This window comes from Kryptolebias marmoratus, linkage group LG4 (genome assembly GCF_001649575.2).
Source record: "Kryptolebias marmoratus isolate JLee-2015 linkage group LG4, ASM164957v2, whole genome shotgun sequence".
Lineage (NCBI taxonomy): Eukaryota > Metazoa > Chordata > Actinopteri > Cyprinodontiformes > Rivulidae > Kryptolebias > Kryptolebias marmoratus.
Window position 1 is genome coordinate 9,503,220 of NC_051433.1, and position 21,510 is coordinate 9,524,729.

Genomic DNA, 21,510 nt, shown 5'->3' on the forward strand with positions numbered 1-21,510 from the left:
AGGAAAACATGCAGGATAGTGGCCCTCGAGGACCAGGATTGGAGACCCCTGTTTTAGTTTAATTTCAGCTTCTACACTGAGGCTTTTAATCACCTCATGGATGTTTCTTACAGTAGAAAGTGTTAAGCTTATGATCAAAATCCTCCTATACCACACTTTGTTGATATAACAAGGTATGTAAACTGAAAACTCATCTTTTTTACCTTTGTGTTTCGTTTGACAGGGTTTCCCAGATCACATTCAACTTGGGAGCCATTCTGGTTTGCTTGACATCTCATCTGCAGTTTGTCAGGATAACGAACAAAAAACCCATCAGAGGAAATATAAGGCTTGATGGTGCGTGATACAACATCTAAATCATTAGTTTAAGACCTGTGATGGGACCCTAGACCCGGCGTATGACAGCATATTTGGGAGGCTGATCAGCAGCTGAGCAGCATGAGCATCATCACCGTCCTCCTCGGGTTGAAGAGGGTCAGAGGGCATGTTTGTGATGGTGATCTCCAGCACCACCAGACGTTGGTCCGACAGAGAAAACACCTGCAAGCCATCCTCATCTCTGTATGAAGTCAAAGAGAAAATGGGGGTTAGAAAATAGCTAAAAGTTGCTTGAAAAATAAAATTCAAATTGTATATGAGCACATACTGAATGCTGGTTACAATTACATGTAAAACTATTCAAATTTAACCAAGTAATCTCACATCAAAGTGTTTTTAAGATGTCTATCTTTCCACAAAATAACACTTTCTCTTTTTAGATCCTGGCCAAAAGGTATTCTTTAATATGATTATTATTTTCAGGATAATTATTTATGAGTCAAATAAACAAACTTGCAATTCCTAAACCTTATAACAGGTCTAAAATCAAAAGTAAATATTTGTTTAATGGTAAATTATAAAAAGAATTTAGGAAATTTGAGATCAATTGTTAGGTTTTTGTTAAAGTGCTGACACAAACAGATAGAAATATATCTATAAATTTATATTATTACAGCTAAACACAAAAATTGGGTTCAATTGAGGTTGCCGTACAACTGTTTTTCAGGTGATATTTATAAATTCACCAGCTCACTTAAAAAAAAATTGAAACACTACAGGACAAACCTTGGCAGAGGGGTGAAGAAGTCAGAGTTCAGAGGTCGCGTTCCAAACTGGTAGCTCAGCTTCAGATTGCTCTGACAGATTTTGTCGCTGCCACATCCTTCTCTCAGGAAGTTCACCTTCAGGGATAGAGCGAGATAAGTGTTAAACATCGATTGTGTGTCCTTTAACAGCTCGAAGGTTTTTGATACAAAACTAAACCAACTGTGAACCAATTTCTAGAGCTTAAAAATGAACGGGATTCACTGTTTTGAGCTTGACATGTTTCATATTTTATGTTTGGTTTTATCTAAACCTTGAGTTTCTCAATTAATAAAAAAAGACATGGTTGACAGAAAGCTTTAACATGTATTTGCAGCAATCCCCTGCCATAAAATAGTTCCTTTTCTTTTTGGTACAGACCTCAGAGTGCAGCGTATTAGATGGGGTGAGATTGAGTACAGGCGGTAGCCTCAGTGGTCTTTTGCCAGAGTGTCTGCGTGGCGGCACAGGTTTGATAGTGTGGGTTATCGCTAATGAAATGGGCCGCAGTTTGTCACGAATGTTGTCCTGAGTAGACAAACAGAAAGTAAGACAGTCAAAAACTTTGTCCTGAAAAGGAGAGTTTGGTAAAGTGCATTCTTTATCCCCTATAAACATGCAGTAAAACAGGTAGATTTCAGTTACTGACGTGCAGCTGGAAGATGGCGGTGGTGCACACAGGGTGACGCTGCCGGTGAAGCTCCACTTCTTCTGTCTGCGTGTACTCGGGCTCCAGTGAACTGCGACCCAGGAAGTTGACTCGGTGTGGGAGGCCCAGCTTCCTCCGCTCTGTGTCGGCTTCAAAATGCACCACGAGGGCTTGGGAAGAACAAAACAGGAGTAACACATTGATGTATAAAAAACAGGACACAGGTGGAGAGCGTTTAAAGATCACAACAGGGTTAGAACAGGAACGATCATGGAGGGGACACACAATGATTGAACTATTGATTTTACTCTTATTATAGAGTAACTCCATAGATAATGTTATTTTTCATGCAAATAAATATAAATCCTGACATTTTCTGGCATCCCAAATGAAAAAGTTAAAAACAATATTAGAAAAGTTGAGTTGAACTTACTAATATGTGGTGAATAGTGGTCTGGGTAGGCTGTGAAGGTGAAGCAGGCCTTAACCTCAACACTAAAAAGGAGTGTGGGGAGGTGTTTAAACAAAATGATTCACAACATATGCTCTTAAATTTATGGGGTATATTTTCCTAAACATGGCCACATAATCGATTCTCACCAGACTCCATCTCTTCCCTTGCAGTTGTAATGCTGCAGATCAATATATTGAGGGTCAATTGATATGTCTCTGATCACATGGATGACTGGGCGAGACCTTAAGGACGAAGAAATGAGACAGAAAAGAAAATTATGACTAAATGATGGCATTTCCTCATTGCTTAGTTAGATTTTTTAAAAAAAGCTAAAATGTTTTGACGTAGCCTTAAATTCAAACTATAAAATCTCTAGTCAGATGTTTATTACAGAAATATCTTTGCACATTTTGTTTTGATTTCTAAAAAAGTCTGTACTTACCGGAAGAGGACCACTGAATCGTTAAGAGAACCAACTGCTACATCTGGATACTGGTTTTCATCAATATCCAGACCCCCTGAGATGGAATATCCGAAACGTCTGACGTCAAAGTCATGGCCATCCAGAATCTAAAGGGATCAAGACGGCATTTACTCAGAGTCACCCTTAACTTCTATTATTTATATACGACCTTTTTAGCTAAATTTACCTGAGCAGGTTTAGTCTCAATTCCAGCATCAGAGCCTCTGTAGATGAAAACTTTTCCATCTTCATCAAACGGCGCTCCCACAGCAATATCTGCATAAAAACAAAAACTTATTTGCAACTCTTAAAATTCTCAGATGTTTAGAAACTATCAAACACAATGACTTACTGCAGCGTAGTTTTCACTTATTCTGTATAAGACAGTAATAACCTTATGTTATATAACTCTGACGTCTCTGGTTTAGATTTATGATTTACTCATGAACTTAGTAAGTAAATAAAAAGCGTTGCTCACACCTCCGTATCCGTCCTGATCGAGATCTCCGATGTTGCTGACTGTCATCCCGAACATGGAGTCGTAAGTCCCGTTGAGGCGAATTGGTCGAGCCTGATCGTCCCAGTGACCGAAGGGGTTCAGATACACATAAACAGCCCCACCAATCTCTGCTTTACGGTCAAAGAAGTTTGGAGCTCCGACAATCAAATCTGTCCAACTATGAATAGAAAAAAAACTGAAATTAGGCCTAGATATTCATTCTTTATCCACTCATCTCTGATTAAAAGTAAAGAAGTACAGTCACTTTTGTTCTGTATTTGGTTGCAGTCATTTTTTGATGTCCGTTTTATAGATGCTATGTAAGGTTTTCTTTTTCTTTGGTCATTTAATTTTTTATTTAAGGCCACATCAAAGAAAGTTTTTACCCACAGATAAATTTTGATTGTTTGAAATGCATTGTTATTTGTTTAGATACAGTATTTGTACCACTACAATGTGTTAAATGTATATTGTCATGTAACATATTTTATCTGCAGTGTTTGCAAATGGGCAAACAATGATTAGCTGCATCACACCACTGAGCAGACTGAGCCTTTTGTGAAGTGGGCTAAAACAACAAAACCTAAAGCAAGTCATCTGAGACTGAAGGGGACAAAAGGTAGAGAAGCAATAAACAGAATGGTACTTTTTGTTTTATTAGCTCAAAGCAGCTGAATATATTCGACTAGATCGTCCAATTAAAATGAAGTAAAATGAGTATAACATGGGCTCATTCAGAGATTTCTTAATTCCACTGTAAAAAAAAAAAACTGTAATTTTTATGATTTGGTAATTTTCTTTCTCACTTACAAATACACTTTATTCTAAATCAAATATGAAATTCTTTCAACTTTGTTTTATTTTTTTTACAGGATATAAAAACAGAATTATTTTAAAGGTAAGAAGTTTTTAAAAGGCCATAGTTTGTGACTTCAGGCATCAATCCAATTTCATCCACAGGGACACAAGCCCTGTATCTGTCCAAGTTTTAGTGTGAATGCATTTATTAAGGCTATGCAAATGTTGAACTTTATGAAGTTCAGTGGAGAGATGGAGGATGGGCAGAGAAAAAGCTCAATAAAATCTGCTGCTGATTCAATTCACTTTCTTTAAAATGATAAAATAAGCTTTGGCCTTTAACAGGGTTGTGATCTACCATTGCTGCTCCTTTTTTAAAGCAAAACTTGTATTTTTACAGTGTTGTATTTTAAAATTTCCATGTTTGGCCCTTCATAATGTTGTGATGACTTCTTTAGCTCTGTTCTCACCCGTCGTTGTTGAGGTCTGCAGTGGCCACTGAATACCCAAATGAGGATGCCAGCTCCTCCCCCCAGAAGATGTGCTGCGGCACCAGTCGGTGCACGTTGTCCTTCCTCAGCAGCACCACAGCTCCTGTGTGATTGGCTCGAGGTGCACCGGCCACAAAGGTCAGCTCCCCGAGGCTCATTATGCCCATAGCTGAGTCTACAGAAAATCCTGGTAGAGGAAGAGGAAGAGGAAGAGGAAGAGGAGGGTTCAGGGTTTTGTATTGAATGTGAGGTTTTGTGGCTCCGCTCTTCACAGTGTGCAATGTTCTGCTCATCTTCTTCCTAATGAAATGTGTGCCCTAAGTGACTATTGATTTTATGACAAACTCATGATGGGTGAAAATGTCGTGCGTTGGGTTTGTAAAGGATCTGTGCATCTGCTGATAAAAGCAAACGAGCTGTTTGCGACAGGAACACGAGGAGATGTATTGCCCTTCGTCTTTTGAGATTCATGAAGCTGCAGCTTTGCATCAGTTGCCTCGACTGAGGTCAGTATGTAAATAAAGTAGAAGCACATTAAACAGATTTATTACCTGGAAGATCTCCTCTGTAGTGTGTGTGTGTGTGTGTGTGTGTGTGTGTGTGAATTTACATCTCTGTGAATGTTTGTGTGTGTGTGAAGGAATGTGGGAACATGTTTGCATGTAAATCAACCAAAGCAAAGAGGTGAGGAGTGGAGTTGTGTTTTCTTCATATTGAGATTGTGTCAGAAGTTTCAAATGAAGCTGGGAGAAATAATGCAAACCGCATCAGATATTCTACATGAACACAAGCGAGCACATGCATTTTGCTTTTCTGTTAAAAGCATGCAAAGAGTGAGAAAAGGGAGGACACTGAGGACATTTGTTAGTTCTGAGTAAACATGCCGAAGGAAACAAAATAGGTACAAAAAAAAGAGCAGCTCCGGGGTGGCAGGTGTGGAATGTAACATGGCAGCTGGATGGAGACAAGGTGCTACTTTTTGCTTTACAAGGTGGTTTTCAGCAAGCAGGCCTCCAAAGAGCTCAACGCTGTAAAACTAAACTTAATAAGAGTGAACCAACAGTGGGAATCTAAAGAAACAGCTTGGTTTTATTTGATTACATCATTTTTACTTCATTACTTTACTACATACACACAAAACAGTACATAAAGACTTTAGTTCATCTTTACCGAACAATTTACAAGTTTCTTATATTTATATTTGCATTTTTGTCATCATGACCACTGATTAAAACAATAAAATAAGTTCAATTAACAGGCCATATTTATCTTCTATTTTATATAATAACAATCAAAATTTCTATTTTTAGGTAAAATTCAAAGTTACTACAGGCAGTGTTTTACTTATTTTTTATTTTACATCCATTTTAACTATCTTTATAAGAATGTAGCCACCCTGTAGACCCTGTAGTCTTTATAAAATCTGGTTTTATCCTGCAAATTTGATGAATATTTGGTTTAGCTTTAACCCTTGTTACTTTTTTTGTTATTCAGCAAGATTATACCTTCAGAATGAAATATTATATTCTTTGAATGAGACCAATATATGATAAGCAGGTTCAAATCTATTCAACAGGTTCTGTCATCTTGATAGGCATTTAGGCACTCGCTTCATCTGGTTAGGATCAATGAAAGCATGTGAGTTATAAAAGAGGGCTAAAAGGTCATGAGAGAATTAGTGTTGTCAAGGAGACAGCTCAATATGCTAAGGGTAAGCAGGCTTAGAGGAATGTGAATGCAGAGATGTATGGTAGATCCACACAGTGAAGAGTGATAACTGGACCCCAACAATAAAAATGAGCCGATCTGGTTTAACAGAGGCTGGCTCATTAACTTCACACACAATAAATATTAGGATAGTCATTAAAAACGCTTCACACATCACCTTCTTTAAGTTAAATATAAGGAATATCTCTCCTTTATATGTATGCCGTTCTTAAGGTGGTAAATTCAGTCCAGCACTTGTGAATCTAAAATTGTGATTAATTTTCTACAACCAGAAAATCAGTCAAATATTTTCAGACTTCTCTGGCTTTTCCTCGTCCTCTAACATGAAATTAACTTCTGTTATTTTTATTTTTGTTCATTTTAAACAGAATAACTAGGCCAAGATTGGTCATTAACTAATTTGTGATATCAACCCACCAACAGTTCATGATTTAATGTTAAAAAAATACTTTGATCAAAAATAAACTGATTTTATAAATCCCATAAATGATTATAAACTGTACAATCGATGAGTTCTGCTACAAAATCAGATACACAAACCCTACACAGAAGCACCAGATAAACCACTATTTCCACTACTGGTGAACGCTGTATAAAAAGCTCTTAAGCAGATCAGGTAGTTCTTCTTTCTCCTATAAAATCTTGAATCTATCTGTATTTCTTTGAAGACATTCAAGGTTCTGTTAGGTTCATCTCTTTTTGGATCAGTGTGCAGGTAATTATTTTATTAATATTAAACAAAAGTTTTAAAGTCTAAAAAAGATAATAAATCTCCTGAAAGATAGGTTCCCAAACCAGTGGGTGATTCTGTGATAGCAAAATTCAATTCTTCTTTCCAGTGTGTTCATGACTTTTTTATTCACACTTGCAAAGGTTAGTTCATTAAACGCTACAATAAGATGACAGATAGTAAGATACTGTGCAAAAAATCTGAATGTTTTAAATGATCTAAGTTTCCATTCTAAAATGTAAATATGCAGCAGAACAGGGCAAACAAGATCAGATCGAAACTAAGCCTGAATAAATTCAAATACCTGTAAGGCTGAACAGCAAAGAATATTATACTCAGCATTTGGGAACAACTGATAGTACATCCGCTCAAGGGTTTTGGAAAGAAACGTAAATGTATTCAGAGGAGATTTAATTGCTTTTACCTCGTATTTGCACACCAAAGTTTTTACCTCCTCAAGTTTTACATCCAAATGCTTTTATGCACAAACTTAAAAAAAAACTATTGTGAACATGTTATTGACAGAATTTTGTTGCAAGATCAGATGTGTGTAAGTGGAGTTTGAGATTGCTGCAGTAATGGACGTAGGCTCACTCTTGTCTGTTAGTTAGACTCTTTAACACAATTTTGTTAAGAAACTCCAACAATCAACGGGAAAACCACCACCAAGATCCCCTGGAAAGCTTCATCCAGACAGACACACAAACTGACAAATAGGCTGAACACACTACAGACAGTTCTACAGACAGGACGGACAAACACCCTACAACTATGCAATCAAAGAGAGAACCATCTTTTTAAATCAATAACTAGTTATTTGTTTAAAAAAGATAAAAAATTGAAATAAATAGTCACTCAGAATTTTGAAAATACACTTTGGATGGCTGTCTCTTTATGACAGGAAAGACAACTTCCTACAAAGTACACATATGACTTAATAAAACTCTACACAGGAGGAAGCATTCAGTTAAGACAAAGACAAAGACAGAACAGATATCATGTCCACTACAAGCCCAGTCTGGTCCAAACATAAACACTGCACGCCTACAAACCTAAGTAGCTATTATGAGCTACATCCTCAAACGGGGTGGGCCTCTTGGAGGGCTCCAGAGTTTTGTACAGCAGTGCATCTTCCACGGCGCTAGCCATGAACAAGAGCCCTATGGCCCAAAAGGACAAAAAAGAAAGACAAAGAAACAGAAGGAGGAGTGTGGGAGGGGAGTGATGGAGTGGTGAAATGGTGAGGGAGGGAAAAAAAGGGGGAGAAGAAGAAAAGGGGGGGAGCGCAGGTGAGACAGGTTGTGATTGGTTGGTGCTTTGTTTTCGTGGAGCAGTTTCTCCTGCAGAACCACTGGGTTCCTGGTGGACAGATGACATTTCAGGCTCAGACTGCACTCAGTCCACTACAATGTTTGTCAAGTTTTCCCGCCTTCAAACGAGGGTGGAAGATGGAATGATGATAACATCACTGTAGTGGGGATAGAACATACAATATTTTCCTTGTTTCCTCATAAAGAGGCATCATAAGAATTCATCTCAGGCCCCAGTTAGCTCAAGGCATTTTTGCCATGTCCACCCACTTTTGTGAGCCTTTTCTCACAAAACAAGAGGGAGTCATATTTAGGGTTTTATGAGTCATACCCAGAAATAATCCTCAGGGAATGAGAGCGACACTAAAACAAGTTTCCCCTCCTGTTGCTACTGTTCCCGAGTTACAGTCTGAGCCGTGGTGTCATCCTCCCCCAGCCCTCTCTTTCTCTCCTGTGCACAGGCAGCAGTGAGCAGGGAGGGCGAGTCCTACCAAGGTAACTGTGGTTAGGCACAGGAATGAGCCTGGCATTATGCTCTTTGTGATCTGCCACCTCGTACGGACCGTCATCATAGAAACCAAGGTCCAGCAGAGTCTGGTTTAGGAGCTGGACGTGCATCTCACCTAGAAAGGGAACAGGTGAAGGCACAGCAAGGCAACAACAAAGACATATCACAGCATACAGGCATCATACAAGCAGACTCTGAGCTCAAGCTTTTTTTTACTGTCAGCACAGCGTATAGTTGAACTTATAAGCATACAAAAGACAATTATGTTTTTACCTTTTCAAACTACCCACTAAACCTGCTTTTAAAATGGCTGCAAAGTGTTTGATTACGATTTCAGACATTCTTTTAACTTGCTTCTGTTCAAGATATATTTTTTCAGCTGTTAGCAGTTTCAGCTAACCAAACAACCTCCTTTTGGTTTAGGAAACAGCAGCCAGGAGGAAAAAAAAACAAGATTAAGCTTATTGCATCAGGCCATTTGTTTACTGCTTTAGTGCAAATTCGCATTGTGTGAGCCTGTTTAGAATATTTTTTTTAATTATTTGACAACTTCTTAGAATCCGAAATGCATAAAAAAAGGCAAACAGGCAGCAAAGGACATTTTGAATTTCTAACATCTCTCAGTAAAATTAATACACTGGTGTTTGTGTAGATACTGTAACTCCAAAAGCTTTTTTAAATAAATGAATATCATTGTTTGTGTCTGTGTTCAGTTAGTAGGTCCATAAATTTCAAGAATTATTCTAATTGTAGTAATACATTAATTAAACATTTTGCATGCATTGCTTTTATTGCTGATAGCTTACAAGACAACAGATTTTTATTTATTATTATTATTATTTAGCCTTTAAAGCAGTAGCACATTGATTGTAATGATACAACTTACCTGTTACCTGGAAATCTTTTAAATGCCATTTCCAGCAAAGCTTTCTACATTTGATATTTATACTTGATTATTCTTAGAGATGTTTAAAATCAAAAAACATACAACTTCTAGACTTTAACAGGGAAGCCTTTGTCATTCTCAGTCAGACACGTTACCTTTCCAGTTGTATGTTCCTGGCGCTCCAAACAGAATGAAGTTCTTGTCCGGACTGAAACTGACAGACAGGCCCTGCTGACAGAAACCAAACTGCTCGTGTCCCTGCGCCCGGCCCTCGCAGAACTTCCATTCTCCTCCATCCAGGTCGTCTCGCCTCGTCAGGTCGTCACTCAGGACGTAGCAGCGTCCAATGGGGTCTCGAGTTTCTGAAGACTGACTCACACGTTGCCTCAGCTCGTACAGGTGAGCGCAGGTCTTTTGGAAAGTAAGAAATCACATGTGTGGGATACCAGTTGTTAATTTTTACACAGTTTGACATTCATTGACTGTGACTTGCTTAAAAATTATCTTTACTGGCTTATAGTTATAGTTTCAGTACTTACCACCACCTTGCCTCCAATCCCCTGACTCTTGACTGTAACTCCGAGCCACTGGTTGTCTTTACTTTCTCTGTCGGGACTTACTGAGTGAAAACACAGAAGCATTAATCATGATGGTTTCCAAACTGTAAATCAACCGAACTTGAGCTCAGACTCAGAAGACAACACTTTTCATGCAGTGCATTATTAAGATCTAAAGATTTTCAGTTTTTTATAAGTTAAATAAAAGTACCACATATCCTGTAGCCAGATTTAATGGAAATGGAAACTTGTTGCATGTACACTGACAATTAATCGCTTGGTTTTGCACCAACAAAATAGAAATGATTTTATAAACGTCCAAAACAGGACTGCAGCTTGTCACCAGGACTGATTTCTTAGAACCAAAAATGTTTTTTATTCATTAACAAATAATGAAAACGTCAATATGCCCTAACCTGATATTACAAATGACTGAGAAATCAATTATTGATGCTAAAAGCATTATGTTTCACTATCAAAACTGGTAATTTTGTAGATCCTTTAATTCTGGAAGCACAAACTTACTGTCTTCGTCGATATTGACCCTCTCACAGTCGTACTCCTCTGGTGTGATTGGACACCTGAAAAGGGCTCCTGGTCGACTTCCTCTCAGCAGGCCCTTTCCTGCTGCCTGCGGTGCCCCCACAAGGATCCTAAACAAAATTCAATACAAACAATGACTAATAGTTTACAATGTAGTTATAAATTCATTCAAAGCAACAGGCTTTAATCTATTCGTATTGACGCCATGCAGCTCAGGAGAAACTACCAAATCCTGCTCAGAAAAGTGACTTTAAATCTACCTCACCTAAACAGCTTTGTGATATTTCTGTGTAGGTTTGTTTTTCTGTATTACAGCCATAATTAGTCATACTGTATTTTACGATCAAGGCGAGGAAAAGTTTTATTTTCAGTGAGGTGGTGGCTGATATTTTGGGGCCAGTGTCACTGCCCTCTGCCATATTAGGAATGGCTGATTCAGATGCTATTTAAAAACTGAGTGTTGAGCTTCATTCCACCCAACACCATCGGCTGCGGCACCAGCATGACAGCGAGAAGCACAGGAAACGGAGGCTGAGAGAAGAACAAAATACAGAACATGAAACAAAACAAAAACAGAAATTCATCCTCGAGTGAGTTTAGCAGTAATCATCTCACAGCAGTCTGATCTGTTGTGATAAAACCCAGAATACTCAGTAATGACTGGTTAGCTCTGTCTTTACTAAAAGGTTTTTACCACCAGCTCCCCTCAAATCCACCATTTTACAGTCAAAACTTAAAGATATCTTTGTAACTACAAAACATTTTACCTACAAAACAATAACTGTTTTTTTATATTATTATATATATTATATATTGTTAAGAAAATTTTACTAACTCATTAGCCAGACAGAAAGTGAATAAATCAGCTGTCCTTTACAGGGATTTTGTTCTTATTTTCCTCCTGGTTGGTCTTACAAATGATTTATTATGCAAAACACATGACGCTGATATCACCCACAGTGCAGAAGCGTCGCCTTCATGGTTCAGTGATATTTATAAGCAAAAATGTCATGCACTCATTGTTCCAATTACACATTGTGAACATTTGTTGCTTTTCTTTGTCTTATGCAACGCATAATTCTCAGTTTTAGGTTTTAAAGTCTTGATCTATAAAATATCTGAAGATGTCACCAAACATTGAAGAAGTTACTCAAAATTAAAAGTGAAACTTGACCTGTCAATGTGTGTTCAACCAGTCAAACTATTACAAGTGGTCTGAAGTAAACACTCACAAGTTTCTGACCCTCTAGGTTTAAAAACATCTAATTCAGTGAGCAATAAAAACTTGTACTTGAAAACCATATAACAGCTGACGGTAGAAGGAAAAAACTACTTTAATTTCAAATCAACTTACATTGACTGTACCTCAACAGAGTGATGTTTAAACACTTTTTTATATAACTTCATAACTCTGCAAATCACCATCATTTACACAGTTAACTAAACTTTAGAACAAAATTACAAAATCGTAAACAGGATTGGGAGTATAAAAAATACCTCTTTATGCTCCAACATGTACAGATGCAGGTGTCAGGATGTCAGGCTGGAAGATCTAATCTGTCAAACCAGCATTATTTGGAGAAGAGATAGGATGACTCCAAATGCGTATATTTCTTAAACTGTGCAAGTCTGTGCAAGAAGTGAGATCATTCTTTCTGGAGGCGACACTTCATCAAGTAAAAGATACTGCATATAACTTGAATTATTCTTCTGTAGACCTGGGAATTAAAATTATCCTTGTCATTAAGGGATATCCACCTCCTATTGCATTCAAAATTTAAATGATCAACAACAAAATACGTCTAAGCCCTTCTGTTTATATATAATTCAGTGTCTAAATGAAGGTAATGTTAAATTTATATCAAACAAAACATGTCTGACAAAGATAGTCACAGAGCAAATGTGATCCATCTAAAATGTATATATTTTAACTACATTATTTCAATTTTCTGAAGCTCTGAACATATCAAATTTGAAAAACTATTAATTTGAACAGGAAGAATAGAAGCAGCCTAAATCTACTGTTGCTCAGCAGACAGACATGAACACCTGTCCAGGCTTTGACACACATAAACCACCACGGCTGAGTAATACTTTCATCTATTAGTTCTTTTTAATATCTGAGCCAACTTCATTGTTTCGGGTTGACTCAGATTGTATCATCATGATCTCCTTTAATGAATTCAGTCTCCAGTAAATCCACATTTGGGATGGTGTGTGTAGTTTTTGCGGTGTGTGACATGGGTGGGAAGGTTCTTGTTAGTGCAGACTGAATCTGGAGAAGATACCAGGGTGTTGAGTGTGACGATGGGGGTGTTTATTGAAGAACCCACATGAATCCTGACGCCACAAAGCCAGTACCAGCATTCATGGGAGAGTGTTTGTGGATTACATTGACAGGATGAGCACACTGATCAGATAAAGGACCTGGTCTCTGTCTGTTGGTCCCGTCATGTCTGACAAACTGATTAAAACAAGTCCAGAGGTGTTCTTAAACACAGCAATGCAGATATCTATACTAATATGAGCATGCTAATAGGGCCAAAATGGCAGCTTTAACATGTTGATGTTAAAAAAAGATTATTTTTTTATTCTCACCATCTTAGATTGCTGAGGTTAATGGTAAATACATTTATTCTGCAGGGTTTTAGTCACACCCAGGACACTTTAAAGGTCTGCACCTTTTTTTTCTAATGTTGCGTCTGGTAAATATTGATTAATCAATCATAAATTTAAAGTAGGGATGGTTAATACAAAAACTGGAAATGTTGACATTTCCTGCACGAGAATTTCTCAGGAGTTCTGCACTTACGTTTCTTGTGAAGTATGAAATGTCCAAACCAGAACGAACTTTGTTTTTGACATCTTGGGAAAACAAACAATTTTCTCAGTCCTTGCGGAGAATGGAACAAGCTCATTTGTTGAGAATCACTCTCAGCCAATATCACATAAAATTTTATTTGTAATATCTGTAACACTGACTGTATTAGCCATTCGTTTGTTTGTTTTCTAAGGTCGATTAGCTGGGGCAGCCATCTTGAATCGGGTTTACTCCAAAAGCTAATTCATTGTAGATGTACATCCACTGCGTCCAAAGGGCCTCTTTACATGACACCTCCCTAGGGAGGTGTTCCGAGCATGTCGAGACCCCAGAGAAGACCCAGGACACACTGGAGAGACCATGTCTCTCAGCTGGCCTGGGAACGCTTTGAAGTTCTCCCTGAAGAGCTGGAAGAAGTGGCTGTGGAAAAAGATGTCTGGACTTCCCTGCTCAAGCTGCTGCCCTCACGATCCAACGCTGATAATGGATGGATGGATGGATGGATGGATGGATGGATGGATGGATGGATGGATGGATGGACGGACGGACGGACGGACGGACGGACGGGTGGATGGATGGATGGATGGATGGATGGATGGATGGATGGATGGATGGATGGATGGATGGATGGATGGATGGATGGATGGATGGACGGGCATCCACTGATTTTTTTCTGATTATTTCATTTGAATATTTTTAATTAGCTCATGATATATTTTGCTAACACAACTCAGAAACAAATAAACATCCACATGTGTGTGCGCACACACACACACAACCAATTACATTATGATAAATAGAAAAAAAAATAATGAGGTGAGAAAAGAAGCAATCAATCATCAGATGAATGAAGCTATCCATCATTTTTTAATCAAGTAATGTCATTATATAAAGATAAAGTAGAAAGGAGGACATGGGTTAATTAGTGCAATCTACTTTCATGATGTTTTTAAAACTAATTTTTGGTATAAGGTCAGGGGTCTTAAATTGCTTAAGCATGCCTCTGCAGTGATTTGTGATGTATAACCCCTGCTCCTCCACAGCAGTCTTCATTGTTTCTGTAGTGGATCACCACAGAAACAACACATACACTCATCACACAGATGTGTTTACTGAGGGGAGCATGTGCAGTGACCCCAACACTTTCTCTTTATAATCCCATCCACCCCTCCCCCATTTCTTTACCCCCAATGCGTGCACGCAATCTTATAACCTCCCAACACACACAACTGTTTCACTGCAATCAGGAATCACATCAATCCTGAAAACAGTCGTCCTGAGACCAGTAGAAAAAGACAGTTCACCACACAAATAACTCAGATTAAGATTATTCTTCACTAAATATAAAAATGGCAGAAAACAAGTTATGTAAAAGAGCTTTTTGTTCTGTCTTGACCTTTCTCAGAGATAAGCTCCCATCACACTTACATTTTGATAAACTGTTTATGGAAATTTTACCAATGCCTCTGCATTTCCTCTGCCAAGGGTTAGCATCCCAAACTCTTTTGATTTTCTTTTCAAAATCAATTTTAAAACTCAAGCGACACTGAGCCTAAAAAAATCTAAACTAACTGTTCTTTTATTGCTACAAAAAAGAGTTTACGCAGCTGAGCAAAAGCTCCATTAGTGCATATAAACAGCTGTAAACATATAAATCAACACACAAACATTTGCATTCTCAAGAGAATTGAGAGCTCTATTTTGTTTGTTACACTGACATTCAACTAAAAAGGGAGAAAAAGTGGAGAAAATCATTTAGGAAGGGAGGAGTCTGGGTTTTAAAGGGGACTTCAGAATGACTGCATGCAAAACAATTAAAGTCAAAGTTATGGTTCATTTTATAATTTAAATGTGTTAGCAAGATAGAGATAAAGATAAAGTCGACAAAAGTTAAATTAAACACACCAACATTTAATTCATTTCCAAAAGGTCCTGCTCTCATCTACTGTGTGCTCACACTCATTAACATCTGTCCATCACGCAGCAGTGTGAACCTGTTTCTTTGTGGACAGTGGCTCGAAACAATCAGCATGAGGCCAAAAGCTCTTTAAGACCTCCATTATTGTCCTGGAGCAGGACTCTGACCTTTGACCTAAGCACACACTCCCTCACATTCATACAAACATACATGCGATGGACTATTTGTGCAAGAAACGACATTAATAAGAACCCAAGTGCACACATAGCTCAAATATTTATTCATAAACAAACTCATGCAGATGCCTATCAGACAACCGGAAGCTGCGCAAACAGCTGTGTGAACTACAGATCCAGCACCGCCTCACTGTCTCACAAAGCTGAGGGGTCTTTTTCAAAAATCCAGCTTTCACACCTGACACCAGTTTTGCCTTTCTTTTAAGCTGAGGAGGAAAACAACAGCTGAGAATGAGGTGACTGAGCTATGCATCATCACGTTATTAACACCTCAAATCTGACCAACTCTGGGCAGAAGAAATAACAGTTGGGCAACACGTTAAAAAAAGAGCAAAAAGAGAGACAGAAACAGCTGCATGTCTGGGCAAAAGGTCCTATGGGATGATGTGCTTCTCTGCCCGTATTTGTGACTCAACTTCCTGCCTAAATTATTCATTTCTGGACATCCCAAAGACCGTTTACGGAACTAAGTAAAATATTTTGCGACACTGCAGAGAGAGTCGATTTGAGGCAGAAAGAGATTACACTACAAGGGCATTGGTAACTTTATCCTCACTGCATATGCATCTTTAACAGCCCCTAAGATCACCACCTGCCCCACTGATCAATAAGTGAACATCCAGTTTCAGACAGAGTCGAGGTAATGATTGGCCCTCAGGTCTGAAGTGTAAGGCACAACCCCAACACCAACTGTCCCCAGTTTCTCTTTATCTCATTCTTTTGTCTCCCTTCTTATCCACTCGTCCATCTATTGATCTATTGTTAGAGGATGTCTTGCATAAGTACTACTCTGTGTCGGACCTTAAGAAGAGAAATATTTGAAGTTGAAATCTTTCTTTGGTTTAAAATTTGAGAGCTTAGAGTGTTTAATTTTCAATTTCATTGTCTCAGTTTCTTACCTTATTGTCAGTCTGAAAATAGGGAATCTCTGGTCTTTTCTTTTTACCATTACTGTTATTTCTCATGGATTTATTTGCTGGAACTTATTATTCCTATGAGTTAGGAACCAATGCTCTGCTTCTGGTATGTGAGTGGACACTCAGATGATATTAATAAAGAACAAATGCTTTGAATTGTTAATGATTTGGTCACATTTAGTGACAAGCAACTGATTCTCTGCCCTTCGTTAATCCTAAAAGACTGAATATTGCCCTTGTATCAAATCACAATTGTTGTCATCAGTTGTTTAAAATTACATTATTATTATTATCATTTATCTCACTGCAACTCCTCAGTCCCAACCATCCTGGATTATGTTGCAAAAAATAAAGCAGAATCTCATATTTATTGTAGCTGATAAAATCTGCTGGTTCAGATGCTTTGCATGTAAATAAAGGTAAAAGTAAATATAGAAATCTATTACATGTTTTGTCTGTTTGTTTGTTTTTTTGTTTTAGGCTTTCAGTTGGATTTCGCTTTTTACTATAATGTTGTTTTGTTGTCATCATATTGGTTTGGTTTATCATCACATTTTTGTTGCTTTTTCATCCTAAGTCTGTTATTTGGTTTCTCTGTCAGTCTTCCTTTTCTGCTGCCCCGTTGCACCTTATTTTATTTTCTATTTTAGCCCTGCATTAGGTTTTGATTCAACTGCCCACTCTCCAATTATTGACAGAAACAGCAGCATTATGTATGTTTTCCACAAAATGTTTAAAAAAAAGGTCACTTTAGAGCCACACCTAAAACTGCCAGAGGAAATTACATAAGATGCAAGTAGCTGTAGAAAAAGGAGATCAATTAGAAGAATTATTAAAACATTTATATTATGTAAATGATTGTATCAAACTGTGGCAAATCAAACAGCAGATCTCTGTAATAAATACAAACAAAAACCTTCCCCCTCCCATGTAATTTCCTTCCCTTGTCTGCTTTTTTTGTGTCAGAAATCATTTCAGTTCCCATAGAGCTGGCTGATTAAACTGTCTGTATCACTTTCATCCAAACTGCTTCAATGCACAAACACGCACGAACATAGACGCACACATATTAAATCAGATGGGAAGCCTGCAATGATTTATTCATCCCAGCAGCCTCCCCATTTCCATCAGTCCCTCCACACCTCCCCCCACAGATCATAAGATGATGGAGGTAAATCAAGAAAATGCTGAGCTTTTTACCAAGAAACACAGAAAGCAAACCTCAACAGATCATCATAATTAACTGAGGCAACGTTTAAAAATGAGAGAAATCCTAACATTCCTGTCTAACCTCAGCTCATGATCTACCAGCTGTCTTTGAACTTTACATGCAGAATCAGGTTGAGTTCTTCCAGCGTTCGTAAATTCTATCCTCCATCCCATTAGATCTAAGTTGGATGTTTCCTCCTGACTCTGCAGATTGTCCCTGTGCTCTCAGCGAGCATGTGGCCCGCAAAGTAATATTCGAGAAAGCTCTCCCTCAGGTCAGCCTCGCTTCCCACTGAGCTTTTGTCCAGGCCCCAGCAGCACAGCGGAGGAATGGAAGAATGCTAAATAGAAAGAGAGAGCAAGAGGGAGGCAGAAAAGGCATCAATCGTGCGTGCGTGAATGTGCATGTCAGACTGTAAAGCCCTCTCTATTCACCATTTGCTCTCTCTGATCTCTCCTGTATATGAGAACTGCAGCAGTTCTTATATTTATGAGGCTTTCTCATGAATGCCTGATGAGAAATTCAGCAAGATAGTTACTGTTGGACCAACTAAAAAGGAAGAAAGAAAAAGTGAGCAGAACAAAAATCATGAATTGAATTCATGGAGGGAAATGGGAGGGGGGGATGGTTCATTTTAAACTCCTAAGCTGGGGATGAAAAGTAGCTTTTATCTGACCATTGTAATGTAAATCATCACACAGAAATCTGTCTTTGTGTTATGAATGAGTGAGGCAGGTCTGCTGAACCCCACATTTATCTTGTTCAATGAAAAATAAACGCTTTCGAATATTGTTCTTGACTCATGACCACACAAACTAATCAAGAGTTTTGGAAAATTGTTGCAATAAAACAAAAAGCATGTACTAAACTACCCACGGTTGGCTACTGTGCTACAGAAAAAAAAAGGCTAAGAAAAGATGATAATAAAGTAATAACTTATACTTGACTGTGTATCTTAAACACACACAGAAACCAAGACATAAAACATTACTCCACATTACAGTATAATACTGTAACTCATCATTTATGAATGACATTTTTAGCCGTGGGGCAAAAAAAAAAAAGTTAGTTGTTGATTTTAGACAGAGTCACCCATTCATAAGTGCATGTGACAGCAAGAGATCATTTTTAGAAATATTCACAGCTGTTTTGTCAAGTATCTAAAGAAATAAACTCTTTTAAATGCCTGAAAGTGTTGACATTTTCCTTCACAGTCAATGAGAATATTGTCCTGAAAAATTCAGGGTTGCGATAAATTTGTGAAAAACTTCTTTTTTTTTTTCCACTTGTGAGTTAGTTGTGCAGACCTGGCAGCTGAGTACTGACTTGATGACTGATGTTGAGTTCTGAGTGCGACAGCCTTAAGGTGGAATCTCATTGTGATTAGTTGGAAGATGGGAATTCATAAAGGAGTCTCCCAAATGTCTCCAAAATGTTTTGTGGCTTTCGCAGGGTTTTCAACTTCCTCAAGTGAGTCGCAGAGGATCACAGACTTCTTGCTTGATGACTGTTGCCAAGGTGGGTACAAAATAATGTACACAAACAAAAATGCAGTTACTTACAAGCTGGGCACATGAAAATAGGCTGTAAATTTCAGAAAATGTCTGTTTAATACGTGACCACACACCTCATAGGTCACCTCATTGCAAACACTTAAAATTCAGTGAGAGTGCAACAAAAAATTGACATATTTTCTTGCATTTTTCCTACAATTTTGAGTCACCGACTAGTTTCCCAACAGTCGTAGCTCAGTGAGATACAACCTTTAAGAAAAGTAGCTCAGCTAAGATACAAACATCTTAGCTCTGAGGCTGTAAAAACTGTCAACCTTTTGAAGTGGCTTAAACATTAATTTGTTTGACTTTCTGCTCTCTGAAAATATTTTTAGGAGATTTCTTTTTTTCTGCTAGCTGGTACAGAAAAGAGCTGACTTGGAAGTGTAAATATTGTTGAAACATGTTTAAATAAAATCCTCATTATTCCTTGATTTCAATGTTTTTCAATAGAATACTGTATTCTAAAATTGACTCATGTTATTCATTTTACTTGGCACCGATTTAGAGGTTATGGCTGATTGCTTTGTTTCTCGTCTTTTGCACTTGACTTCTTTTGCAATTTCTGGACATCAACCAGAAGTCCCTGCCACACGCCAGTCATGTTCTTAAAGCTGTTGAATGAAACCTTTAGTTTAATGAGAAGATTTGTTCAGCCTCAGAAATCTCTGTTGCAGATTCGCAGTTAATTTGACACCAAACTCCAGACATGATGTCTGGGACTATATTGGCTACCTGAGGCCATCCTGAGAGTTTCTGCTAGCAAAGGCACCAAAGCAAGCCCACATGTAAACACGAACCTCGCTGCAACTGGAGACGTTCCCGCTTTCTCTCTGACAGCAAAGCAACACAGCTAATTCTAAAATCAGCGGCGAGGTAAATAAGATTTTAACAATTTTACACGTGGCTATGCTGCAGACTGAAAGGTTTGAAACAAAAAACTCATTGATTACAGTTAAATAATTAGTCAAAGAAAACCACTGGTCAATTAAAAAATGTTAAATTTCAAAAATATCACATAAAGAGCCAACTGGGTCAGACTAGGGATATAGCACAATAGATGTTATAAAGCCCAGGCGCAGATCTTTCAGCACGAAACAATAATGGATGATTTGTGACCCACATGAACGCAGCGGAGTGGAGCTGCTTTCCCCCTACGTATGTCAAACCACAGGGAAACAAAAAGGAAATAAAAAAAAACGATGAAACACTAAATTATGAGACACAGTATGACTTACAGAAAAATAAAAATGACAGTTTAAAGGTGAATACTTTCCTTTGGAGTTGGTACAAGATGACTAATATGCAAAAAAAAAATACAAAACAAAGTAAGCTCCATGTTGTAAAATGCAACATTTTAAAAACAAACCTTACTCAGTTAGTGTGTGTTGGGCAGACTTAGCTGCTACCACATGAAAAATTAGCTGAAAATCAATAAATTGGCTGACTTATTGCAATTTTTGTGTTTACTGGACTTGCAAGAAATTAGTTTTTTTTTTAAGGTTCATTCAAATCCATTCACCGCTTCATGGAATATTTTGCTAACAGTACAGAGAAACAAACACACATAGGCAAAAACATTATCACCTTTGGCATCAGACAATAAATAAATATTAAATATTATGGTTGGTATTTATCTGCATTATTTTTTTCTGTTACATTTATGCAGAAATACACAGCAGCCAAATTTGTAAAACAATACAGGATCAGGGAATAGGCTTATCGGGCTCCCTGTCCTCACCAGTCTGTGAACTATAAGCGGAAGCACTTCTCATGTCAATATAAATAGCTGACAAACACATAACTCAGACTCAAATACCCTCTCGTCTTATCCTCAGTCTGGCAGCAGCAGCAGTAGCAGTGGTGGGTGAAGCCCTATCAGTTAAAGCTACGGGCGGTTCTGCTTCACAACAGCCAAGATAGAAAAAGTTAAAGGTTTACAGGTCAGGGGTGACAGATGGAGGCTCTCTGAGGGTGGCATACTTTTACTTCCTCGAGTCATGACACTGACCAGGATCCTCTTACACTGAACAGGGGGTCACTGGGATGCATGGCTTCATGTTTGCCTTGACATTTGTTGCCAAACAAGCTGTAGGGTCTGAGGTGACCAAATAAAG

The 21,510-nt window shown here is 38.1% G+C and overlaps 1 protein-coding gene across 6 annotated transcripts in view; it reads right to left on the bottom strand.

Annotated features, from left to right (window-relative positions):
* Positions 1-21,510, bottom strand: part of itga7 (integrin, alpha 7) — a 33,877-nt gene that overhangs the window by 8,358 nt on the left and 4,009 nt on the right. For 3 of the 6 annotated variants that reach the window (XR_005233087.1, XM_017408811.3, XM_017408809.3), the window contains exons 2-16: positions 10,721-10,848; positions 10,178-10,257; positions 9,794-10,049; positions 7,987-8,094; positions 4,456-4,663; positions 3,169-3,365; positions 2,876-2,964; positions 2,668-2,795; positions 2,372-2,467; positions 2,205-2,266; positions 1,772-1,941; positions 1,504-1,650; positions 1,105-1,220; positions 373-559; positions 204-278 (exon numbers count right to left, since the gene is read on the bottom strand). Coding sequence is in view for 4 of the 6 variants with exons in the window: in XM_017408811.3 (XP_017264300.1) it covers positions 204-278; positions 373-559; positions 1,105-1,220; positions 1,504-1,650; positions 1,772-1,941; positions 2,205-2,266; positions 2,372-2,467; positions 2,668-2,795; positions 2,876-2,964; positions 3,169-3,365; positions 4,456-4,663; positions 7,987-8,094; positions 9,794-10,049; positions 10,178-10,257; positions 10,721-10,848 (2,047 nt within the window). In the remaining 2 variants the exon portion in view is untranslated. Of the gene's footprint in view, positions 1-203; positions 279-372; positions 560-1,104; positions 1,221-1,503; positions 1,651-1,771; positions 1,942-2,204; positions 2,267-2,371; positions 2,468-2,667; positions 2,796-2,875; positions 2,965-3,168; positions 3,366-4,455; positions 4,664-7,986; positions 8,095-8,735; positions 8,868-9,793; positions 10,050-10,177; positions 10,258-10,720; positions 10,849-21,510 lie in introns of all 6 variants that reach the window. The other 3 variants (XR_001808424.3, XM_017408807.3, XM_017408808.3) reach the window with 1 other exon arrangement.